The sequence below is a fragment of the Moschus berezovskii genome, chromosome 12, assembly GCF_049115385.1.
Source record: "Moschus berezovskii isolate FMDL1 chromosome 12, NW_MosBer_1.0, whole genome shotgun sequence".
Lineage (NCBI taxonomy): Eukaryota > Metazoa > Chordata > Mammalia > Artiodactyla > Moschidae > Moschus > Moschus berezovskii.
Genome location: NC_142471.1, coordinates 66,851,718 through 66,878,742, shown reverse-complemented (window position 1 = coordinate 66,878,742; position 27,025 = coordinate 66,851,718). Strand labels below are relative to the sequence as shown.

Here is a 27,025-nt window from a genome sequence, read left to right as displayed (position 1 = left end):
TCTTTGCACAAGGACAAACTGACCACTCCCTTGTCTCAGGTGCCTTCTTTCCTCTGCCCCTTTGCTTACTCCCAATAGCCCACTTCCCTTTTCTTCCGGAGCAGGAAACCAGCAGCACACAGAGAAGACCCAACGCATCTTCGCGCGAACTCTCTCGGCGGGTGGCTTGGAGAATTTTGTCCCATTCGCTCCCCGTCTCTAGTCGCACGCACGGCGCGGCGTCGGCGTGCATGTCCGCGCAGCCGCATTGCCCCCGGGTGGGCGGGGCCGGCTGTTGGCGGCGGTTGGCCCGGCCTTAGTGGCGGCTCCACGTGCGGGCGGGGACGATGCGTCACTGATTAGTGAGGCCGGGCCGAGGGGTCGGCCTCCGTCCGGAGTCTGCGGCTGGCTCCCTTCTCAGTTAGTGCTTTTCGCTGGGCGGGGAGGAGCGGTCGTCGGGAGGGGGTTGTCAGGCCGAGCCCTGTCGATTCACGGGCCAGCTCGGGCGGAGGGGGTTGGCGAGGAGGAAGAAGGGGCCTAGGACTCCTCACCTCGGCCTGCGGGACGGCGCCAGGTCGCGAGGGGGAAGGTGGAAACCAGAGGTGGTGGGCCTGTCACTCAAGGGGCTGGGGCTGCGTTCCATACGCATGCAGGAGGAATTAGGATGAATATGACTCAAGCCCGAGTTCTGGTGGCTGGAGTGGTGGGTCTGGTGGTGGTCCTTCTCTACGCCTCCATCCACAAGATCGAGGAAGGACACCTGGCCGTGTACTACAGGTGAGCGGCACGTGCAGTCAGCTCAGGTTCTAGAGCAGGTAGAAGGGAGACTTTTTCGAGTCTAGGAAATTATTCTCAGGGAACTTTTTCTAGTTCTAGAAAGTGATTTTCGTCGCATCCCTAGGGGGTTTGGGGGTTGTGGCAGTCTTTTGTAGACAGTTGGACAGTTTCAGTGCTATGCAGAGATTAAGACTCCCTACAGTTGTTCTTAATAGTCAGTAAACCCACTTATTTGTAGTAAAAAAATGAAGGGTGGAAGGCAGTGGTCACTCCACCTGTAGCTGAGGAGGTGGATAAATCATTGTTAAATTGCATATAGCTTTACTGACTTTTTGTTTGCAGCTGTAGGTGCTATTTAGAAACTTGAGTCCTGTTTGTAGTTGTTTCTTAGCTTTTTGTTGTTTTCTTTAAAAGGTTCTGGCATCTGGCTTGGGCTTGTAAGGCCATGAAGACCATGACAGTTGTTAAATTCCTGGACCTTGGGAGACAAGCACAGGATTGTGACAGACACATCCTCCCAACCTTTCCCTTTCTTTTCACGTGGAAAGAAATCGTGTGAAGTGTGTTAGTTGCTCTCTAACCGAGATGAATAGCTGTGCCTTCAACGTAGTTACCACCGGTTTTTTTTTTTATATAGAAAGATAGTTTGGAGAAATTTGAAATGGAGTGTTTGAAAGAGCTTCAGCTTTTTGCTGGCTTCCACCCATCCTCCCTTAAAACTGATATTTCCACTTGTAGATCCACCTTGAGTCTTAAAATGACAGATTAGCCTGTATTTCCATCTAGTTCAGCATATAACTTTATTTCTTTCAATGAATTTGAAAAAATTTTGGAATAATGGAAAAAAGTGATAGTAAAGGCAAAGAAAGAACATTTCAAGGTGTGGGTTTCAAAGAGTTAGGGATGGACCTCAAACAATCTTTTCTTAGTTATTTGTTATGAATTCTTTGCAAATTTGTTTATATTTTCAAGATAGAAAGCTAAGTTCTATGAATTTACTATTCTCTATACAAAACAGGATTTCTTATTTATAGTTGCCTCCAAATTGCCTCCTTTTTATAACTTCCAGGGTGTGGTGTCATGTTTCTTACATTTCAGAATTTGGTGATCACGTCTATGCTTATAACATTGATTTATAGTTTTATCTCTTTATTCTTCATCTTTCTATGCTAATTTTTTGTTGTTGATTTTATAGAGACTTTATGGCCGCAGTATTTTTTATTTTTTAAAAAAAATTTTGAAGTATAGTTAATTTGCAATGTTGTGTTTTAAGTGTTCAGCAAAGTGATTGTTATACATATATATGTTTATATATTTTTCAGATTCTTTTATGTTATAGATTGTTACAAGATACTGAGTATAGTTCCTTGTACTATACAGTAGGTTCTTGTTGTTTACCTGTTTTATATGTAGTGTTCGGACACGACTGAAGTGACTTAGCAGCAGCAGCAGCAGCAGCAGTTGTGTATATGTTAATTTCCCCCAATATTTTAATTGCTTTCTAGGTAGATTAAAAGAATCGTGACCATCAGAAATTTTCTTCTTACTTGGAAGTTTGTGTTATCTTTTTTTTCCAGCCCGATGATTAAATGTATTGTTTTGATTTGGCTTGTGTTATGTACAGTTAAAGTACATCAACTGAGAGCCAGCTGAATTTTTTTCCACAAGTATTTCTCAAAAGGTTAAAGACCAAAGACAATCTTTATACCTGAGAGTATGCTGGAGACCTGGAGGTGTGGTTGGTAGAGCTTATGAAACAAGGTGTAATGTTAACAGTTTAATTTTATCTTTTCACTTTTGTAGGTATGACAGATACTGTAGGGACCAGCAGTTCATCACGAGTAACTCATACTATTGAGGCTTTAGTAAATCAATAGCCTGAGTAAGAGTGAATGTTTATTACAGCATTTTAGATTTGGAAAGAGAATTTCTCTTTTTATAATCTTGTCAAATTGAAACATCTTTTTGCAGGGGAGGAGCTTTACTAACTAGCCCCAGTGGACCAGGCTATCATATCATGTTGCCTTTCATTACTACCTTCAGATCTGTGCAGGTGAGTGATTCCTAGGAAAGCCCCAACACTGGAAAGACAAGTGTGACAGGAACAGTTACCACATTCATGGGTGGAGATAGATTTCCTTATTGCTTAAGCAAATGGTAGTATGCTACCAATGTAGGAGCTAAAGTTCAGAGTACAGTTGTCACAGCGTGAGTTATGACTTTAAATGACATCACTCTCTTGAAGTAGGAGCTAGGCAGCTTTTAGGTACTGACTTCTCCCATCTATATAGTGGAATTCAGCAGGTTTTCTATTGCTGCTATCAGAGTAAAAGCAAGATTTTGAAACACAACTAGAGACATAAACCAGTGATTGCTTGGTTTAGAAGGGTGTTTGGTTTCCATAGAGGCGTCTCCTGGGCACACATGGAGGATCTCAATTTTTATACACAGTTTCTCTGCCTCATATTTTTGCCTGGAACATTAAGCACAATTTTATGTGGAACCTTACTGAATGCTGTAGTTTGACAACATCCCAGAATATCTGAAATAAGCATCTGGTTCTTGAGAATACTGTCTTGGCTGTAGGAGACACTTAGTAAATATCTTTTGACACGACAAGATGACAAAGCAGGATTAGATTGTTACTACTATTGCAAACACCGTGTGATTATAAATCTTTGGATTCAGAAATTTGTCTACTACCTGCTGCTAATTTTTCAGGACTCAGGGAAATTTAATGTGTCTAGTCTTGTAATTTAAAGTCGAGGGTTTCTGCTAAATGATATTTTCATTATGAATACTTAAATCCTCCAGATTTCCTTCCAGTTTCCTTTTAGATGGCTTGGGATAAGAATCATGTCTATTGAAATGAAATATAGTGTTCTCCTAGTCAGACTGATTTCCATACTGTTTTCCCATATTTTATTCACTCTTGCCTTGGCTGATGCTATATCACCATCTCTCTGTTTATTCCTTATTTCCTGTCAACATCTTGCCAGCCTTTTTAGAGCTCATCACAAATTCTCTTGTTCCATGGCTCTATTGTAAATTTTGGCCCTTGGTCTTATTTCCTTTAGTAATGTTGTCTTGTTATTAGTATCTTAAGTTTTTGTGTGAATTTTTTTTCTAGAAAGTCTCCAAATTTCTTGAAGGCAGGGGTTGTAACACAATTCATATTTTTGGCCTTTCTACTTTTGGTGGAAGTTGTTAAATTGAAGTGATTTCTCAGAAAGTGGTCTGGTGTAGTGAACATGGGGCCAGAAACCTGGAGAAGAGGTTCTGACCCTGGCTTCTCCACCAGTTGGTTGCATGACTTTGCAGAAATTACCTAACCATTCTAGACTCCAGTTAGTTCTCTGAATCAAGAGGTTTTAACTGCATGAACCTACCAACAGCTTAAAGCTCAACATTCGAAAAACTAAGATCATGGCATCTGGTCCCATCACTTCATGGTAAATAGAAGGGGAAAAAGTGGAAGCGTGACATTTTATTTTCTTGGGCTCCAAAATCACTGTGGATAGTGACTGCAGCCTTGAAGTTAAAAGACACTTGCTGTTTGAACGGAAGGCTGACAAACCTAGACAGTATGCTAAAAAGCAAAGACTTCATTTGGCCAACAAAGGTTCATATAGTCAAAGCTGTGGTTTTTCCATTAGTCATGTATGGATGTGAAAATTGGACCATATGGAAGGCTGAGTGCTGAAGAATTGATGCTTTTGAATTGTGGTGCTGGGGAAGACTCTTTAGAGTCCCTTGTACTGCACGGAGATCAAACCAGTCAATCCTAAAAGAAATGAACCCTGAATATTCATTGAAAGGACTGATGCTGAAACTTCGATAATTTGAAAAGACATCATTTGATGCTGGGAAAGATTGAAGGCCACACAAGAAGAGAGCGACAGGATGAGATGGTTAAATAGCATTGCTGACTCAACTTGAGCAAACTCCAGGAGATAGTAAAGGACAGAGAAGCCTGGCATGCTGCAGTCCATGGAGTGGCAATCAGATATGACTTAGCGATTGAACAACAACAGCCACAGCCAACAGCTTAAATGGTCTGTAGTGATGCTGTCAATGGTGTCATCAGACGCTTAGAGATCTGGGGCTTTTTTTTAGATCTTGTTCAGTGCCAGGCATGTCTGTCTCCGCCTTCTTGGAGATTAGTATGTTGAGTCATACTGATGACTCTTTTATATAAGAGATAAATACAGGATGTGTGTATATATTTACATAAAAATATTTTATATATACACACATTCACATAGAGAGTGATAAACTGTCATAAGAAATGAAAATGAAATTTGTAAAATGATTTTTGTAAACTAATGTACTTTGTATCTACAAAATATTAAATGTTGGAGTCAGTTTGACTAAATGGAAATGATCTTTATATGTGAAACAGCAGTGTTCTAGGAAAGAATTAATAAAACCCTCTTAAGTTGTTTTCATAGGAATGAGATGCAGAAACTTATTTTTAGGAATTTTTGGAATACATTAGAGGACATAGCTTAGATAAACAAATGGCTTAACAGATATGGCATTTGATAGGAATATTTAAGAAGCATCTTGGGGAAATGTGAGATCCCCATATATGATGTAAGAAAAAAAATGTTTAGAAAAATATGAAGACTTTTGGCCTTTAAAATATATATAACAAAACCAAAGACTTTTAAAATATTTATACTGGGAAAATGATTTTTGAGATCATATAAAAGAAGTAAAGTACATGAAAATAGGATGTTAAATTGAAGATTTAACCATTGAACTCTTTGCTGGTTCTTGGTTTGAAATTGAAGACTGTCCTTTAGATTTAGATAGAAATGTATATGTAAAGGGAGAAGCCAATGGCAACCCACCTGGAAAATCCCATGGACGGAGGAGTCTTGTAGGCTGCAGTCCCATGGGGTCGCTAGGAGTCAGACATGACTAAGCTACTTCACTTTCACTTTTCACTTTTCATGTATTGGAGAAGGAAATGACAACCCACTTTAGTATTCTTGCCTGGAGTATCCTAGGGACAGGGGAGCCTGGTAAGCTGCCATCTGTGGGGTTGCACAGAGTCAGATGCGTCTGAAGTAACTTAGCAGCAGTAGTACATGTAAAGTTGATATAGAAGTTGAATTTGGTTAATGTTTTGAAGGGAATAAACTGAGCTCACCTTTCTTATCAACTTCCCTCTCTTTACTCAGAACCTATCACTAATGTTTATTATCACCCTTTTAACCCCAAAATTCATAGTCTATTCTTTTCTCTCCTGGAATTTTATATGCAACTAGTTATCAAATTCCTCTGTTACGTCTCCTGGGTTGACAACTTTCAGTTTCCATGGCCTTTTCTATGTTAATCTAAATAAATCACTACTTTAGCTTCCCAGCTGGTGGTCTTGCCTGTGGATGTGATAGATAATGAGAACCACATCACACATAAGTAAAAGAATGAAGAAAAAGTCATATTTTTGAAAGGTTCTTTTTGTGGCTGTTTATGGGATGGATTCGGAGAAGGCAATGGCAACCCACTCCAGTACTCTTGCCTGGAAAATCCAATGGACGGAGGAGCCTGGTAGGCTGCAGTCCATGGGGTCACTAAGAGTTAGACGTGACTGAGCGACTTCACTTTCATGCATTGGAGAAGGAAATGGCAACCCACTCCAGTGTTCTTGCCTGAAGAACCCCAGGGAGGGGGAGCCTGGTGGGCTGCCATCTATGGGGTTGCACAGAGTTGGACATGACTGAAGCAACTTAGCAGCATAGGATGGATTAGGGAGAGCACAAGCCCCCCCAGCCAGTATTCAAGGCCCTCTCCCTAACATCATCATGTTCTCTTCTCAGAGCCTTACCTCATCTATGTTGCCCTTCCTATTCCAGGCAAGCCAACTGCTTCCTGACATCTATACGCACAGTTTGTGTGCTGGTTATTTAACTCTGCCAGTTAATACCTAATTTGTATCTGTTATAGATTGCTTCGTAAGGATTTTGTCTCCTATGGATTGTGAGCTCTTTGGAAACAGGGGCCGTGCTTCCTTTCTCCTTTGTATTCTGTCAAGTACTCTGTTGCTGTGGGCTTAATACAGTGCACTGTGTCCAGGATACACTCATTATGTGCTCACCTGTTGGACGCCTTCCAGTGCAATAGGGAGTCATTCCAGATCCAAATCAAGTGATGACAGGAGTAGAGTAATTTAAGTACCGTATTGTTGGTTCACTAGGAGGAAGCACTGCTGATGGTGGCAGTTCTATTAAAAAGGAAATTGACTAGACCATCTGAGAGATCACTAGGACCTGACCTAAAATATTGCCTACAGCTTCAGAGGAAGAGGTTGCTGTTGAGTTCAAAGGCCTACTTGTATGCATATAATAATTATCTTTTACCTTCATTGTAAACATTAATATTAGCAGTGGAATCAGTTCAAAACCCAAGTCCTGGCAATAGTATCCTTGTGGGTATTCCATGTAGTTTGCAATCCCAGGCCAACCCCAGGCAAATAAAGGACTCTGAGAGATTAAACATTGAAACTTTTCTTGGTGCATCTTGACTCAGACATTAACTATAAAATATGTTGTCTCTGGTCTTTTATGTCTGTTGGGATAAAAAAAATCCATGACAAACCTAGGCAGCATGTTAGAAAGCAAAGACATCACTTTGCCAGCAAAGATCCATATAGTCAAAGTTATGGTTTTTCTAGTCACATACAGATGTGAGAGTTGGACCACAAAGAAGGCTGAGTGCTGAAGAATTGATGGTTTTGAACTGTGGTGCTGGAAAAGACTCTTGAGAGTCCTTCGACAGCAAGGAGATCAAACCAATCCTGTAGGAAATCAGCCCTGAGTATTCCTTGGAAGGACTGACGCTGAAGCTCCAATACCTTGGCTACCTGATGCGAAGAGCTGACTCATTGAAAAAGACCCTGATGGTGGGAACAATTGAGGGCAGATGGAGAAGGGGACGACAGGATGAAACAGTTGGATGGCATCACCAACTCAATGGACATGAGTTTGAGCAAACTCCAAGAGATGGTGTAGAACAGGAAAGTCTTGCATGCTGAGGTTCATGGGGTTGCAATGAATCAGACACAACTTAGGGACTGAACAACGAGGATACAAAAAGAAATTACTCTGATCGCTAATCTTTGGGGGGCTAAAATTGTAATGGAGTTCTCATCTCTTAGCAGTTCTGTGGAGATTTTCCTTTAGCACTAGTGGTTCTTTGATGATATGTGTGCTGAGTATTGATGAGATTTTTTTCCTCCCCAGACAACACTACAAACTGATGAAGTTAAAAATGTGCCTTGTGGAACAAGGTAAGCGTTCCCCTTGCTTACCAGCATCCCTTTGATTCAGATGTAGTTTCAGTTCATAAGCTGTAGTCACTTAAACATCTTTCAGATAGGTGTGATAGTAACCCAGGGGAATTTCTCTTCTGAGCATTGTTTGAGAAAAGCCCTGCCTCCAAATAGGAGCTTTCCATCTTAGGAGTCATTTTAAACTGATAGTAACAGTTTAAAATGGAATTAGCTCACCATATCAAGTGTAGTATTAAATGTCATCTAATTTAGAGTTTCTGATTCAGTAGGTCTGGAACGAGACCCAAGAATTTGCATTTCTAGCAAAAGTTCCCAGGTGATGCTAGTACTACTGGTCCAAAGACCATATTTAGAAAATCACTGCCCTAAAGAATTTTGGGGCAGGAAAGGCAGGCAAGGCCCAAAGAGTATAATCAGTACATTGCATTGTATCAAAGGAAGAGTATAAAGCTCAAAGTATGTTTTAAATTCTGTATTTTAATTAACTAACATATCACTTTTAAAGCCTATAAAAGAGGCTTTGACATCTGTGGAAGGACAGGAATGCTCTTAAAAAGGGAGCAGATTCTCTGTTTTAAGTTAAGGTATTTGATACCAAGTTCTCTCTAGGTCTATCTGTAACTCTCTTTTATGGATTCCCTTCAGAGATGACTCAAAATTGGCAGCTGATGAGATGTTGGGTAAATTTTATTTTTATCTTCATGCTTTCCTATGTTTGTCAGATTTTTTGCCTGTGAGCAGGTATTATGCTTTTTTTATCAGGAAAAAAATGTTATTATAAGTTGATAGAAGGGCTTAATTGTATAGTTTCAAAATCTCTTAACTTAATGTATCTTAAACTGAGGTTCACATGTCCTTCAGGATGTGTGCTGGTAGGCCAGGAAGTGTAGGAAACCATAATTAAAAAGACCTGTCTTTCTGGAGTGTCAATTTTACTTCACGTTTTTGGGGGAAATTCTTTTTTTCATATTAGAATAAACAGATGAAAAGTAGATTAAGATAAGGCAGGAAATCAAAAGAATTTCAGTTCATGGCTGACTTCTATACCTCTTGGGAAACCATTTTATCTGGTTCCTTGTTGGAGAAGTTTGAGGAATGCACTGCTTTAGCTGTTGGCTTCAGTTAATAAGGGCAGAGTGCTAAGCAGCTCTAGGTTTTAGGTCTAGTCTTCCTGTGAGCTCATCTGATAACACCATTTACAAAGGAGAGCCTTTGGTTATGAGAGGAGCCAGGTGAGTCTGTATAGGGGTCATTTGAGTAGTGATTAATGAGGTCGTTTTAATCAGTAGTGTATCTTTAGATTTTACTTCTAAATTTCTATCACGTGGGATTTGTTGGATGATGTGGGATTAATCTGGGACACTAATAGTTTGTATTTGGCTCACATTTTTCCATTTCTCTGTTTTTAGTGGTGGGGTCATGATCTATATTGACCGAATAGAAGTGGTTAATATGTTGGCCCCTTATGCAGGTATGGTACCCATCTATTTTGTTAGAGTTATAATCAGAGTATCTGTAACTGAGAGGAGTCCCTGAAGAATAGGAGGAGATTCCCTAAGGAAAGTTTTATGACCTCATTCATTTCTGATCTCTCTCTGTATAAAATAATCATTGGAATATTGTCCATTCTTAGGGAATGGAGATAGTGAAAGGTCACAAATCCTGGCTAGAGTTGACTTTCTGCAACTGTATGGGAAACTCCTCTCTTAGCTGAGTGTATTTAGCAAGATAGTCATTGATTATTTCTAGAATTCCTAGAAAGTGTCATTTCATCCAGTCAGGATGAAAAATAATTTTCTTACACATTAAAAGTCTATAACTGATCAGTTCCTTGACCACACTGATTTGTGACCACCGAAAAATCTTTTTTAGCTGAAATTTGCTATAACTTGCAATCTGAAAGTCCTCAGTGTGGGGAAAACATTTTCTTGGTAATAGATGAAAACCCCCAGAGATGGAGTACTGTTCAAATAAAAAACTGAATGAGAATTTCTGAAGTTAGATTGGCTTTCTTTTTAATGTTTGATTTTTTTTTCCCCAATTTTTCTTAATTTTGATAAAATACATATAACAGAATTTGCTGTCTTAACCACTTTTTAATACTCAGTGGGCATTAAATACATTCACACTATTATGCAGTCATCACCAGCATCCATCTCTATAACTCATTTTCATCTTACAAAACTGAAACTCTCTACCCATTAAACAGTAACTTCCCATCCGCCCCCTCTCCCAGCTCCTGGCAACCACGGTTTTTGTCTTTCTGACATTTCTGTGTACTTTCTGTCTCTTTGAGTTTGACTACTGTTAGGTACCTCATAAATGGAATCATACAGTGTTTGTCTTTTTGTACTGGCTTATTTAACACTTAACATAATGTCCTCAGGGTTCATCTGTGTTGCAGCATGTCGGAATTTCCTTTCTTTTTAAGACTAATATTCCACTGTATGTATACACCACATCCTGTTTATCCATTCATCCATTTATGGACACTTACTTCCGTGTTTTAGCTATTATGAATAATGCTGCTATGACCATGGGTATACATGGGTCTTTTTGAGACCCTACTTTGAATCAAAAGATATGCTGTTTTCAGAAAACCTATATAGGTATTTCTCCAAAAAAAGACATGCAGATGCTCAATAGGCATGGAAAAAGATGCTCAACATCACCAATTATTAGAGAACTTCAAATCAAAACTATAATGAGGTATCACCTCACACTGATTAGAATGGCCATTGTTTAAAAGTCTTATAAATAACAAATGCTGAAGAGCATGTAGAGAAAAAGAAACCCTCCTATGCTGTTGATAGGAATGTAAATTGGTACAGCCACTATGGAAAACAATATGGAGATTCCTCATAAGACCAGAAATAAAGCTGTCATATGATCCAGCAATCCTACTCCTAGGCATGTATGTAGACAAATTATAATATGAAAAGATACATGCCCAGTGTTTATTGTAGCACTATTTACAATAGCCAAGACATAGAAACAACCTAAATGTCCATCGACAGATGAATGGATTAAAAAAGATGTGGTATATACATACAATGGAATACTATGCAGCATAAAAAAGAATATATTGCCAATTTGCAGCAGCATGGATGGATTAGAGATTATCATACTACGTAAAGTCAGAAAGACAAACAGTGGTATGATACCAATTACGTGTGAAATCTAAAATATGACACAAATTATGAAACAGCAGATTTACGGTTGCCTTGGCGGAGGGTGGGTTGGGAGTTTGGAATTAGCAGATGCAAACTGTTATATAAAGGATGAATAAGCAGCATGACCCCACTGTATAGCACAGAGAACTATATTCACTATCATGTGATAAATCATAATGAAAGCGAACATGAAAAAGAATATATATGTATAACTGAATCACTTTGCTGTACAGTAGAAATTAATACATTATAAATCAACTATACTGTAATAAAAATTTTTTAAAGATCTGTCATTTTATTATCCTTATTACTAAGTAGTAATACTTTTCCTTATTAAGTATTACTTATTAATAATTATCCTTATTACTAAAATTTGCACACATACAATGTCAGGATACTGTGTTCATCAAAAACAATTAAAAAACATGAAGTTAGACCTTCGCCTTAAGGGTTTGTTTGGGGTTTTTTTCACTTGAGAAGGCATGATACTGACCTAAAAATGAATATATAATTGGAAGGTAAAGTCTTGCTGAATTTCATGTCACTGGTACAGGCACAAATAGCAAAAGAATTTCAGAACAGAGAGCAAGCTGTGTTACTATCAAGTGGATTTGGATTTTATTTTTCAGCAACTATTTTCCTGTCTCTTATCATCTAGTTTCCCTGGTCCCAAGGGTGTTCCTGGAGGCTCAGATGATAGAGAATCTGCCTGCCATGCAGGAGACTTGGGTTCAACTCCTGGGTCAGGAATATCCCCTATAGAAGGGAATGACACCCCACTCCAGTATTCTTCCTTGGAAAATTCCATGAATAGAGGAGTCTGGAGGACTATAGTCCACGGGGTTGCAAAGAGTCAGAGATGACTAAGCAACTTAACACTTTCACTAGACTTCACTTTCTCACTTGCCCTGGTCACAGATCAGTGGAATGGATTATGATTGAAAAAGAACAGAAGAAGGGGAGATATTGCTTGTTTTCTGGCGAGAGATAAAGAGGAAACTATTGCGTCACTGACTCATTTGTAAATGACCAAAAGAATGAATTAGTCACCGAGTGTTTTTTGATGACCTATTTGTGATCTGCAGTCTCGTTACTTCTAGTTTCCTCCATAGGAAGGCCAGTAGAGCACGTCTTGGGTTTGAAGGGAAAAAGCAGCATGTTTTAATAAGTAGGGCATAGGTTCTGGCACGGTTTAGTATATACTCTTAGGCACATTTCTGAAATTCTATTTCTCAGTTTTATGCAAAATTAGGAGATTTTTTGTGAGGATTATGTGTTAAGGAAGTATATAAATTTCCAGACATAAAGCCTGGCCCAGAAATGTTAGCTTCCTTCCCTTCTAGCCTAGCATCTTTTTTTCCCCCCCAACCTTTGAAAACTTGCTGAAAATGGCCTTTTGGAGCTACTTACATCTTTCATTTCCACTGTTCCTCAATTAGTTCAGGTTCTCTTTATCTAAACTTTGGCTTTTCAATCATTGCTTCTTTATACTTTCCCTGCTTCTGATTTCTGTGCCTTACAGTACATTTTTCACTCTGCTGCCAAAGTACAGTCTGATAGTGTCATGCCCTTGCTCAAAAACTTTGACAGTTCCTTATTACCTTCAAGATAATATGTACTCTCCTTAGTATGGAACTCAAAGTTTGCTTTTTAGATTATAAATGCAATAATATGTGGAATATTAAGCACGTTAAGGAACACATCAAGGCTTGGAGTTGTGTTCCATGTTTTCGCTGTTTCATTGGCACTTTTTGTGTATATTTTATAACTAACTTTTACCTTGGCTGATTTAGAAGATACACAGGTAAACATGAATTGTACCTTTCTTCCAGTGTTTGATATCGTGAGGAACTACACTGCAGATTATGACAAGACCTTAATCTTCAATAAAATCCACCATGAACTGAACCAGTTTTGCAGTGCCCATACACTTCAAGAAGTTTACATTGAATTGTTTGGTGAGTCTTATTTGTTTTAAATATATGAATAACCAATTAGAAATCTTGTTCAACTTGTTTGTGAAGGCTATAATAATATTAGTAATGTGTTATTTGTGCATTTCTTCTGAATTTATAATAGTGCAGTTGTGTTTAAAATATTCTCGATCTCAAGTTTAAAATTTCTTTGCTTAAAATTACTTAAATTAAGCAAATTGTTACTTAAGATACTTTAAGAATGATAACCATTTTCTGAAATGTATAGTGTATAACTTGGTACAGATTGGAAAAAGATTCATTTCTTACAATATTCTATTTATGCCATGATAATTTACTAAAAATTAGCTTTGCTTGTGCGCTCTCAGTCTCTTCACTTGTGTCCAACTCTATGGGACCCCATGGGCTGTAGCCCGCCAGGCATCTCTGTCCATGGGATTCTCCAGACAAGAATATGGGAGTGGGTTGCCATGCCCTCCTCCAGGGGATCTTCCCAACCCAGGGATCAAACTTGTGTTTCCTGCAGTGCAAGCAGATTCTTTACTGTCTGAACCACCAGGGAAGCCTAAGAATACTGCTGTGGGTAGCCTATCCCTTCTCCAGAGGATCTTCCTGACCCAGAAATCGAAACACGGTTTCCTGCGTTGCAGGCGGATTCTTTACCAGCTGAGCTACCAGGGAAGCCCAGCTTTGTTGCTATTTATTTTAATAGATAATTTGAGGAATTTAGAACCTGTGTCTTGCAAGGCTCACCTCCACGTTTGATGAGGACTGGGAGGACTCCATATAATTATACTCACAGCTGAGATGTACTACAGCAGAAAGATACAGAGCAAAATCGCAAAAGGAATAGGCACATGGTGAAGTCTGAAGAAAATCAGGCACAAGCTTGCAGGAGTCCTGCAGGATACACTTGATTACTCCAGCCTTGAAATGTGACAACGCATGTGAGATGTTGTCTGCTGGAGAAGCTCATTAGAGACTTCTGCCCAGAATTTTTTCTGGAAATTGTTCATGTAGGTACCCTCTGCCTCAGTTCAGTTCAGTCACTCAGTTGTATCCGACTCTTTGCGACCCCATGAATCGCAGCACGCCAGGCCTCCCTGTTCATCACCAAATCCCGGAGTTCACTCAAACTCATGTCCATTGAGTTGGTGATGCCATCCAGCCATTTCATCCTCTGTCGACCCCTTCTCCTCCTCCCCCCAGTCCCTCCCAGCATCAGAGTCTTTTCCAGTGAATCAGCTCTTCGCATGAGGTGGCCAAAGTATTGGAGTTTGAGCTTTAGCATCAGTCCCTCCAATGAACACCCAGGATTGATCTCCTCTAGAATGGACTGGTTGGATCTCCTTGCAGTCCAAGGGACTCTCAAGAGTCTTCTCCAACACCACAGTCCAAAAGCATCAATTCTTCGGCGCTCAATTTTCTTCACAGTCCAAATCTCACATCCATACATGACCACTGGAAAAACCATAGCCTTGACTAGATGGACCTTGGTTGGCAAAATAATGTCTCTGCTTTTTAATATGCTCTCTAGGTTGGTCATATCTTTCCTTCCAAGGAGTAAGCGTTTTTTAATTTCATGGCTGCAGTCACCATCTGCAGTGATTTTGGAGCCCAGAAAAATAAAGTCTGACTCTGTTTCCACTGTTACCCCATCTATTTCCCATGAAGTGATGGGACCAGATGCCATGATCTTTGCTTTCTGAATGTTGAGCTTTAAGCCAACCTTTTCACTCTTCTCTTTCACTTTCATCAAGAGGCTTTTTAGTTCCTCTTCACTTTCTGCCATAAGGGTGGTATCATCTGCATATCTGAGGTTATTGATATTTCTCCCAGCAATCTTGATTCCATCTTGTGCTTCTTCCAGCCCAGCGTTCCTCATGATGTACTCTGCATATAAGTTAAATAAGCAGGGTGACAGTATACAGCCTTGACGTACTCCTTTCCCTATTTGGAACCAGTCTGTTGTTCCATATCCAGTTCTAACTGTTGCTTCCTGACCTGCATATAGGTTTCTCAAGAGGCAGGTGAGGAGGTCTGGTATTCCCATCTCTTTCAGAATTCTCCACAGTTTATTATGATCAATACCAATATTCCAGATTTCCAGAAGGAAAGTAGACGCTCAGTATAAAATACATTGTTTGTATAACCAATTTAGGCACAGTGAAGTCATTCTTCCCAGTTCTGGGGATTGTGGAAATGAAATGCTCTCCAAATCCACAACCCCAGGTGACAGTCAGAGACCAAATTGCAAATAGGCCTTTCTAGGATAGTAGTCTTCAGGCTTGCTATGTTAATTTTCTTATGTACAAGTTTCTTTTCATTTGTGGGAGTGAAAGTTCTGCCCAGGGGTTAGGTTGCTGCTATTGGCTGCCTACTTCTCTCTTCTGGAATTATTAATGAATTTCTTAGAGCCAGATATAGAAATGGTTTATCAGTGTAGAAATCTATCAGTTGATTTCTCGTTGATGATTACGAACTATTGAAATGATGTTTGAGAAAATTTTGCCTCTTCTTATTTGTCATATTACTGGTTATTTAGTAATGGGGAAAGTACTGATGAGGTGGATAGAAAAATTTGTGAATTATAATGTCAAACGAAGTGACATATTTATTCTTATATGCTTTTTTTTCCCCCAAAAGCTGATTTTATTTTTTTATTTTTATTTTACTTTACAATATTGTATTGGTTTTGCCATACATTGACATAAATCTGGTATGCTTTAAGAACTTTCCCGTGAGGCTTTCCCCCCAGTCTCTCTTTCTAAATCTAAAATAATCAGCTGAGTTCCATAGAAATGAAATTTAGTTATTTGAGAATTTGGATAAAGATTGACTAAAGATGGAAATTTGTTTTTTTAGAGAATCAAGACATATATTAAGTCACAATACTGAATTAAGACATCAGAAACCTAGATCCTCCATTTATTGGATAAACATCAATGGCCGCTTGTTGTCTTTCCTCAATTTCTTTGTCCAATAACTCCTCACTCTTTTTCTCATTTGTATATATATTTATTTGTTTTCATACGTGTGTGACATGGCGCAAGCTGTATGAAAGAATAATACTATGAAAACTTTAGATCTAATAATGATTAGTTTTGTTTTAGTGCTAGTGAAAGTGAAGTCTCTCAGTCATGTCCAACTCTTTGCGACCCCATGGACTGTAGCCTATCAGGCTCCTCTGTCCATGGGATTTTCCAGGCAGTAGTACTGGAATGGATTGCCATTTCCTTCTCCAGGGAAGTGTTTTAGTGCTAGCACAGTGTTAAGACTGGTTTTTTTTTTTGAGTTTCATGAGAGCTCTTGTTCTTGGCTTCAAAAACAGATCAAATAGACGAAAACCTCAAGCAAGCTCTGCAGAAAGATTTAAACGTCATGGCCCCAGGCCTCACCATACAGGTAAGCCCTTCTCCTAGGGAAATTCTTTGGGAATTTTGAGAACTTTGTATTTAATTGTCCTTTAATAGGACTGTTTAGTCAGCAGTTATTTAACTGAAGTGCTTTGGTAATTTATAGTCTTATCTTTCTCAGTTTAACTTTAGGTTATGGGTAGCATTTTTTTTCTGAACTCTTGGAACAGATAAGCTGAGGTTCTTGCAGGAAATAAAGTCCGTATACTGCTATGTGTAAGGCATTATTAAGATACAGTAATGGTGTTAAGTCAGTGTAACACTGATCCTTGCCATCCGTAAGATTATGAAAAAGAATTTCAAGTATAAAATTAAAACAATAATTCCAGACAAAGTAGATACCACAGAGTATTCATTGACAGGTGAATTGACTGGATGACTGTTGCTCCTTAAGAGTTAAAAGAACATTTCAAGAAATGTTCTGCCTGGAAATGACTGGCTTGGAATTTTGATAGGTCTAGAAGAATTAATAGGATTTATATAGGGGAAAGGAATAAGGAAGGTATTTCAAGTGGATGGAATGACCTGAGTAAAAGCAAGGTAACAGATGAATTTATCGGTGGTGTGATGCTGGCAGTGGTATTGGGTGATAGAACAGTGAGAAAAACTGCTTTTGGGGGGGTCAGTATTTTTTCAGAGTGGGTTGAAATCCATTATTAGGTTCTAAAATCAGTTTTAGTGGGTTATGACTAGCCTTTAAATAAAACGGAATTGAATAGGAAAAGAAACCCAGGCACATGGTTTGTAGTAAGTTTTAAGTATCATTCTGTGAAACTTGTTTGTTTAATGTAAGTGTGTGGGGTAGGTATTATTGTTGGGTGTCACTGTAAGATGCCTTTTCTACTGTAGTCATGCTCAGTAACATTGGAAAGCAGTGACTCTGGATCTGGATTAGCAGAGAAGTGGTGAATGTGACTTCTCTAATATGCTTCCTCAGTTTCTAGATCATACTGCTTCTGAGAAGTGTGCATTCACTCTGAGTGATCAGGCACAATCTCATAAACAAGTCCAAGGGTATTTCCCTGTCTTCCTGCTGTGCCATTGTCTCTGCTGGCTGCATGAGGGGAAGCTGCCCAAGTTACAGGGTCTCTTGAAATGTCCAGAGCTAACTTTGTAAAACCTTTTTGGTTGTTCTGGAGTAGCTTTTCAATTTTAAAGATAATGCGAATGTCACAGATTCCTATATTCTGCTCAGGTTGTTACTTGGAGATCTAGCTCATTCTTTACAATTCCCTATAGTTCCTTGCCTTAAATTACATGACTATTGCCCTATTGTTTCCAATTTGCCTTTAATAAATAATAGTATAGTAAATATTCCTGACACATCTGCTTGTATGTACAATTTATCTTTCAAAGTGGCTATATAAATCTACATTCTTACCAGCAGTATTTGGTAATACTTGTTTCTCTACAACCTCAACATGTGAAGCAGTCAGACTTGCTGATTTTTGATGCATGGATACATGAGAAGTTATTGAATATCTCTCTTTGATTTGCATTTCATTAGTTGTTAATGAGGTTGACATCTTTTTATTTAATTTTTGTCCATTTGCACTCTTCTGTCAATTGCCTATTCTTATTCTTTACCCTAATGTTGGACTAAAATGGAATCATACCCTAACCATTTTTTTCACTGATATGTAAGTGTCTTTTCAAGTCAGGAGTAAGATTCACTGCTGCTGCTGCTGCTAATCACTTCAGTCATGTCCGACTCTGTGTGACCCCATAGACGGAAGCCCACCAGGCTCCCCCGTCTCTGGGATTCTCCAGGCAAGAACACTGGAGTGGGTTGCCATTTCTTTTAACGTTTTCATTTAATCCCTGTGGCTTCCAGTTTTTACTGTTATGTACATGTTGTGATGACTAAGCCGTGCTGGGTCTTCATTTCTTTGCAAAGACTTTCTCAAGTTGCGGTGAGCCAGGCTCTATGGCTTGCAGGCTCAATAGCTGTGGCCCAGACGCCTAATTGCTCTGCAGGATGGGGAGTCTTCCCAGACCAGGGATCCAGCCAGTGTTCCCTGCATTGACAGGCGGATTCTTTCCCACTGTGCCACTGGGGAAGTCCAGGATAAATTCCTAATTGTACAATTGATGAGTCAAAGTGTAGGCCCTGTATGGGGACTTTTTGGTACATATTGCCAAACTGCATTTCGGAAAAATTTTAGCATCTTGCGCGCCCTCATCAGCAGTGTTCGTGAGCTGTTGTTTTCTATACATTTGATTGTGTGATTGTACCCAAATAATTAACAGATACGTGTCTCTAAATCCTGTTGGAGAAAATGTGTCTGGTATTTTGTGTTAATTATTGAATATCCTCGGATGTATGTTTGCTCATTTTTTGGTTTTTATCTGTTTTTCTCATTGACTTAAACTATTTTTGATATGTAAATAGCAACTCTTAAATGCATAGGAAACATTTTATCCTAGTTTTCTTTTTGCCATTGAACTTTTCTCCTTGACAATTCTGAAGTTTAATTTTAGTATTTTTAGCAGTAATTTTATTTTATTTATTTATTTTTTTTAATTAATTTATTTTTTATTGGAGGCAAATTATTTTGCAATATTATATTGGTTGGTTTTGCCATACATTGATATGAATTTGCCCCGGGTTTACATAAGTTCCCCCTCCTGAACCCCCCTCCCACCTCCCTCCTCCCTTTATCCTCCCTCTGGGTCATTAGCAGTAATTTTAATATTTTTTCTTTATGACATTTTGCTCTGCATGCTCTTAAGAGCCTTTCACCAACTTTAAAATATAAAAATCTAAATAAAATCAGAAATTACATTTTTTCTCTACTTTTACAGTTGTATTTTTATGTTTAAAATTTTAATTCATCTGAATTCATTTTTAGCTGTGGGGTTGGACTCCAGTCCCTCCCCCAAATATTAACAACAGTAATTATTGAATAATTTATGCCCTTCTGTCTTCCTTGTTTGAAATGCCGATGGTATTGTATGCTAAATTTTGTTATATGGTAAAGTCTTTTTTTGGACTTTGTTCTGTTTCATTGCTTTTTCTGTTTCCTATTCTTTCATTAGTTACTGAGCCTTTCATCTTTTCCCATCCAATCTGCTTCTCTCCTGTTTTTTTCTTCTGTTAGAAAATGGTTCCCTCTTAGCCTTCGGCCAGTCTAAATGTACGGGAGGTATCTTTGACAACCCTCTTGCCCCTAACATCCAGTCCCTGGATCCTGCTGATTCTACCGAATCCATCTAAAACATCTCTGCCACCTCCTTAAACCAAGTACTGTCTTTTGCCTGAATTTCTGCAATAGTCGTCCTATCTTGTTTTCTCACTTCTACTTGTCTACTGCATGGCAGGAAAAAAGATCTTTTAAACTTAGCTATATTTATTTGTTGTTTTTATTAAAAGTTGTTGAATGAAAAAAAATCACTTTATATTCATTTTTTTAAACTGATCAAGATCTCCATTTTTTGGTTGCTTTAGTCTTGTTATAAAATAGCTTCTTATAGTTGAAATGCATTTTTAAAACTTAAAGCCTATTTTTCAGTGTTCCTATCTTTAACATGTTACCTTATGGTTATGATAATTCAACTTTTTAATCACTTTTAAAATTCTGGTATGATATATTGTCTTTTCAAAAATAATGGCCTTCGATATTTCTGCCAGTTAACTCTACATGATGAGTTTTCATTACTGATATTTTCAAGGCATACCAAGTACCTAAATTGGCTTGTACATTTTAAAATTAGGAATATAGTCTAAGATTTTACTTATATTATCATTTTTGTTTCTTTTAGAATTTCTGACTTAGGTGAGAAACCCATATACCAAGTTAAATTAATATTCATAAATTTAATGAACTTTAATGCTATTAAATATGTAGTCTATTTTTAAGCATTGAGGAATGCAAACAATTCTTGATGACTTTATTGTATATCTACAGATTTGTTGAATAAACTATCTTTAGTAATTTTTTCGGTTAATTTCCTTAGATTGTGTGTGTGTGTGTGTGGTAAAAATACTTGAGATCTACCCTCTTAAAATTTTAAGTGTACAAAAAGAATTTTAAGTGTACATTTTATTGACTGTAGGTACAATGCTGTACAGTAGATCTCTGGAGCTATTTATTTTACTTGATGAAAACTTTATGAATTTCTCTAGAATTTTTTAGCTATGTAATTATGCCAAAATAAAAATGTTGACTTTCCTCCCAATCTAGTATTTTAATTTTCCACATAACACTAATAACTATCTGAAATTCTTTTGTTTATTTATATGCTTTTTATTGGTTTTTTGTCTTTTTGTCCTTTAAAATTTTTTTTTTTTTTTTTTGCTGTATCCACAGTGGTTGAAACAAACAGTACTTGGTTTGACTAGGCACCCAATTAATACTTGTTGAGTGAACCTTCTCTGTAACACTCAGTGTTTTAATTTTTCCCTTCTCTATATTTGTACCCCATTTTTCCTTTTTTAAAAATTTTATTTTTTTGACTTTGCTTGGTCTTCGTTGCTGTGAGGGCCTTCCTTAGCTGTGGTAAGCAGGGGCTTCTCTCTGGTTGCAATGCACAGGCTTCTCGTTGCCATGGCTTCTCTTGTGGATTAAGGGCTCTAGAGCACACAGGCTTCAACGTTGCAGCATGTGGGCTCAGTAGTTGTGGCTTTAGTCTCTAGAGCACAGGCTCAGTAGTTGTGGCTCACGGGCTTAGTTGCTCTGTGACATGTGAAATCTTCCCAAGGGATTGAACCTGTGTCTCCTGCATTGTCAGGCAGATTCTTCACCACTGAGCCACTAGGGAAGCCCTGAATTTTTTCTTCTTCAACAACTACTGTGGCAAATTGAAGTGGTGAAAAAATTCTTGTTGTTGTTTTTTTTCTATGTTATTTAAGGCAATGATTATATTATATGCTGGCCTTTGGTTTAAAGTATATGCTTATGACCCAGGGTTCAGTTTCAACAGACATACTCATTTCATCAGCCTTCTTCCCTTTCTTCACTCACTGTGTATGTTTGTGTATTGGACCATTGTTTTGGGGTACATTTTATTTCTTAAATCTCTTTGTGAAGCAAATTATTCATGGTCTCTATATCAATAGGTGCTTATATTTCACATATTTGAAAATTATGAGATTGCCCAAGATTGACAAGTGTGTAGTATGTTCTTCAGCCTCACACAGCAAGATAGAAATCTTCAGAAGACAGTTCTATTTCATGCTGCTTTTTAAGACCAGAAAAACACGTGGCCATTGCTTCCCTCTGAATCATATTGGATGTCACCTGTCTTTCTGGTACTCACATAGGGAAACGGGCATCTCTTACCAGTTCTGGTTCTTAATTTTTCTTTGTCTTCTGGATATGTCCTTGAGTTCTTCTTCATAACCTCACATGCTTCAACCTTCAGCATGAAAATTGAGGTTTTTTTACCATGGTCCCCAGCTTCTTATTCCATTTCACTCTAATTCTTACATTTAGTTATGATAATCCTCAGTTATACACAGATCTAGCTTTTTTATGGAGGGGAAGCTGTGTTGCTTAAAAGTTTTAAAAGCTTTCTTTCAAAAGCCCTAAATGACGTCTTCGTGCCTAAAAGCCTTGTTGCTTAAAAGTTCAACCAATTTTCAGAGAGAAATTAAAAGTTCTTTCAGATCAGCAAGGTGGCGTGTGTGTGTGTGCGCGCGCGCATGTGCAGTCAGGTGGAGGGTGGTACAGGATGTTTAGCTAGTAAAATCAAACACTTCTGAGAGGTCAGGTCCTTAATACAGAAAAATCAGCCTTCGGAACCTGGATTTCCCACATAGATGTAACCGTGTAAGCGCTTGTGTGTCCACAGCACAGAAAGCCAAACTCTGACAGTTGTTGTTTGCAGCAAAGTAAAAGTTTATTTGCAGGATCCAGCAAGGAGAGTGGGCAGCTGATGCTCAGAGGACCCAAACTCCTCAATAGCTTTAAGGGAAATTTTTAAAGGCAACATTTGAGCTGAGGATTGTAGGAGGCATGACTTTCTTCTGGTTAATATTCCCGAAATATTAATCATCAGTCTTCTTGTGCCAACCAATCTGGAGTCTGTGTGCTCATGCTTAGCATGTAGTCACTGTCCTCCACCTGGGTGAGGGTCTTAGTTCCTGAAGAATGAGTCAGAGATATGCATCAGGTTGTTATATATATTCCTTGACCCTGTTTTATAAATTATTGTTTCTTGACTGCTTGAGTTTGTTCTTTGGAACTCAGGAAAGACCCAGGAGACTAAAGCCTTTTTCTACAAAATAGAAACAGGGAACACCGAAGGGCCTTTGTACCTGACTCTTGCACCCCCAAATTATCCTGTTTCATAGATAATTATGCCAGGGTACATTATGATTAGGGAAACTGTGTAGTGAACAATGTTTGCAGAGACACGTAGACTTTGTTCTAAGCAAGATTCTAGGGAGAAAGAATCTAACCTGCTAATTGGTGTTTGTTTTTCCTCAGTGTTGGGCTATTTATTTGTAATCAATACTGAGTGATTGCAGGTTTAGGAAGTGATAAATTCATTTACTGTCCACTATATTAAGTTGCATATACCACCAGGGTTTTTTTTTTGTTTTTGACTATTTCCTACTTTACAATTTAAATCTTGAAATTTTGCCTTTCTTCTGTTTCTTTGACTTTCATGTTTGAAAGGAAACAAAAGTATTCCATTTAAGAGCTTTGTGAAAGGTCTTTTAAGGAAGAATCTTTTCTCTAAAAATTTATTTCCTCAATGGATAGAGGAAATCCATTAGCCAAGCATTTTTTTAAGGAAACAAGAAGCAGCTTATCTTTGACTTTGGTGTGGTGGCAGGAAAAATAGATTTTCTACTGGATCCCTACGTGTGTTTGTAGGCAGTTATGTCATAGCTATTTAATATTAATAGCTATGGCACTCTTTTGTACAAGATTTAAAGATTTATTTTTCAAATATACTTCGGCTTTTTCACTTTTATTTTTTAGGCTGTGCGTGTTACAAAACCCAAAATCCCAGAAGCCATAAGAAGAAATTTTGAGTTAATGTGAGTAATATGCATGGGATCTCAATACTTTTTATTTTGAGTTGTCTGCATATTTATCTTACCCTCTAGAGGAAAAAATTGTGTTTGAGATAATTACACTGGGGAGGGGTATATGTCTTATCTTCCATACTTTAATTCTAATGATACTGTCTATTCTGGTATCTTAATTCCCACTAGACTCTTATTAGTTTTCTCTTTATATATGGACATTTCAGGAGCATCTTCAGTGGCTAAAGATGCAGTTTGCTGTAGAACTGTTGTTGGAAGCCTAAGGAGCTATAATTTGGATGTGAATAGTACCTTGAATTAAATATTAATAGAGGAGAGAAAGAGTCCTAGCTGTTAAGGTTGAAAAGAGTGCCTATATTTTGTTACCGTGTTATAAATGGTTAGAGTAAACACATTGGTATCAAGTTTGCTTTTCCATTGTATGTGATTGTGTATCTAAAATTAGATCTGATCTTTATAATTTGCCTTTGGGGAAGCTTTGCCTGCCTTGACTCCTGGTAGTCTTCTCTTGTATGTGTCCAGGGCTGACTGGGAATGAAGAAGTTACTTGCTTGACATGAAATTAGTTTCTGAGTGCTTCAGAAGATTCCTTTTAAAGGACTACCTGTTGTAGTCAAAATGTTTTTGTGTGTGTGTGCAGTCAGGTGTGGGGTGGTGCACAGGATGTTTAACTAGTAAAATCAAACACTTCTGAGAGATACAGTCCTTGATGCAGAAAAGTCAGCCTTCGGAATCTGGATTTCCCAAGTAGATATAACCATGTAAGGGCTTATGTGTCCACAGCCCAGAAAGCCAGATTCTGACAAAGGGTATCATGACATGTACTGAAAGGAAGAAACTGAAGTCTTTAGGAAACTATTATTATTTTGTCTTCCTGAAAGTCTTTAGGAAACTTGGAAGATATGTTAAGAGGCAAAATATGAAATGCTAGGAAACTAACTTTGTAAAAGTCAAGAATACAAAAGATGTATAAATACAGGGCATCCAAAAACTAATAATATACTTTATAGAGTGATATACTTCTGAGTCCTTATTGTTCCCAAGTCTATACCTTCTATTATGCATAATTTTGTTTTCCCTTTTTTATTGTAGAAAAAGAACTCTTAAAACTATAAAGCACAGAGTGCTAGACTGAGTAGATCATGGTTCTGATCCATTTATAGAAGAAAAAAATTTCTTGAAGGCTCAGGATGTCTTAGACTTTAAATATAATAGCTTCTGGTGATGGAAAGGTGAATACTGTGTGTTCTCTGCCCTCAAATAACTCATAGTATCCAGAGAGAGGGTGATGTTTGGGGAAACTATTGGAGTGTCTGGATTCTGGATCTTTCCTAAGTTTAAAGACTGTTGGAATTCCACAATTAAAGGCTACCTTGGGATAATGCAGTCTAACCTCCCACCTAATCAGTATCTTTTTTAAAATACCCTTCCTTCCATGTGATCCCCTAGTAGCCATTTGTCCATGCTCAGTGATGGGCCACCTATTTCCATTATTAGGAAGCTCAAATTCTTAGAATGTTCTTTTGTACATTGAGCCCCAGTTCACCACCTAATTAAGAACTGCCATCTAGTTTTATCTTCTGTACAACAAATAGGGCCACTCCACGAGAGTGTCTGCTAGAAGAGGGCCTGAAATCCAGCCCCCTTCTGCTTGCCAAACCATGCTCCTGAGGGGCTGCATCTTCCCAGAGGTTAGTGCCTTTTGCTAGTCGGTCCAGTTTAGCTGGAGGCCTAATAGCAAAGGAAGCATTTATATACTCCAGACACTTTCAGATCACAGGCCTTTTCTTGATACAGTTAGTGGAAAAGGTCAGCCTAAGGGCTTCCCAGGTGGTTCAGTGGTAGAGAGTCCACCATTGCAGGAGACGCAGGAAGCATGGGTTCAGTCCCTGAGTTGGGAAGATCCCCTGGAACAGGAAATGGCAACCCACTCTAGTAATCTTGCTAGGATGATTTCATGGACAGAGGAGTCTGGCAGGTTACAGTCCATGAGGTCAGAAAGAGTTGGACATGACTGAGCAACTGAACATGTCAGACTGAAATATATTAAATTTGATTCCTATTTCTGGGTGACTTTGGACAAATCATTTAACCTTTCAACCTCAGATTTATTATCAGTAAAATAGGATAACACCTCTCTTGCCTTAGTGAGTCAGAAAATTCTTTTTGAAAATGATGCTCTGAACCACTTTAGTGTCAGAATTACTATCTATAACTATAGATCATTTCTAATTTTTTGTAATTTTTTTTCCCACAGGGAGGCTGAGAAGACGAAACTTCTTATAGCTGCACAGAAACAAAAGGTTGTGGAGAAAGAAGCTGAGACGGAGAGGAAAAAGGCTGTTATAGGTACTTGGATTTCTTTCTGAAATGGAAGTCTCTAAGTACATGTGCTGTGAGTTTGTCCTGTTCTTTGTCAGCCTCATGTTGGATATTGATGGGACTCAAATACGATTGCATCATACATAATGGAGAATCCTGGAAATTCCTCTGTATGTTCAGATGTCCTAAAGCCTTTAAATGTAGATGAGGCCAGTACTTGATGAAGTGCTTTGGCCCTCCACTGTGTTGTTGACCCCCTCTGTTGTCTTTTGAGGACAGGGACAGTGGGTAGGGTTTGGGAACAGTTCTAGCCTCTGGTGGAATAGGTGTTTTGTGTACACAGATTCAGAATAAGGGAGGGTTTTTTGCCAAAGCTCAGGATTATAGTATGCGTCATTACTGTTGACATGCAGCCTAGTTTTATCTGCATGGATAGATGTTGCCATCTCTGGACGTACAGCAGGGTTGCTTATAGCTAATCTGAAGCCGCAGGGGCTTCCCGAAAACCCCAGCAGACTGCTAGTCACCTGCTGCCTTAGGTTCTCGCTTGTTTGTGCCTTGGTTTGCTGAATGTTTATATTAAAATATTTCAAATATATAGGAACATACAGAGAACATTATAATGAAGGCTTAACATTTTGCCATATTTCTTTCAGATTGTATTTTCTTTGAGGAAAATGTTTATATGAAACCTCCCTTTGTACCCCTCCCTGGTCTTATGTCTTGACCTGTCTTCTCAGAGTAGCATCTGTTCTGAAGTTGACATAAATCTTTCCTGTCCGTACTACTTTAAGTATGTAACAATTCACAGAATTATTTTACTACAAAAGTAATATCAAACTCCACCTTTTATTTACAACTTCCTTTTTTTTTTTTTTTACTAACACAGATTTATTCGTATTGATACATATAGATCTAGTTTCTTTCTTAATTGCTGTGTATACATTTCATTCTGTGAGTGATCCTCATTTGATGGATTACTAATGAAGAGCTAGTTTCTGGTTTCTCCTTATTACACTGTTCTGCAGTAATACCCTTATGCATATCTCTGTGTGAACACATGCAAGAGTTTTTCTAGAGAAGTGCTACTTAATATGTGGTATGGGTCAGTGCCCTGTCTATTA

The 27,025-nt window shown here is 38.3% G+C and overlaps 1 protein-coding gene across 2 annotated transcripts in view; it reads left to right on the top strand.

Annotated features, from left to right (window-relative positions):
- The first annotated feature begins 266 nt into the window (after positions 1–266).
- ERLIN1 (ER lipid raft associated 1) overlaps positions 267–27,025 on the top strand; it is a 38,585-nt gene continuing 11,826 nt past the window's right edge. Inside the window, exons 1-9 of one of the 2 annotated variants that reach the window (XM_055424889.2) lie at positions 267–399; positions 633–756; positions 2,728–2,809; positions 8,007–8,053; positions 9,466–9,527; positions 13,062–13,187; positions 16,495–16,568; positions 23,512–23,570; positions 25,837–25,928. In XM_055424889.2, coding sequence (XP_055280864.1) covers positions 644–756; positions 2,728–2,809; positions 8,007–8,053; positions 9,466–9,527; positions 13,062–13,187; positions 16,495–16,568; positions 23,512–23,570; positions 25,837–25,928 — 655 coding nt within the window. In that variant the 5' untranslated portion in view covers positions 267–399; positions 633–643. Of the gene's footprint in view, positions 757–2,727; positions 2,810–8,006; positions 8,054–9,465; positions 9,528–13,061; positions 13,188–16,494; positions 16,569–23,511; positions 23,571–25,836; positions 25,929–27,025 lie in introns of both variants that reach the window. The other variant, XM_055424891.2, reaches the window with a different exon arrangement.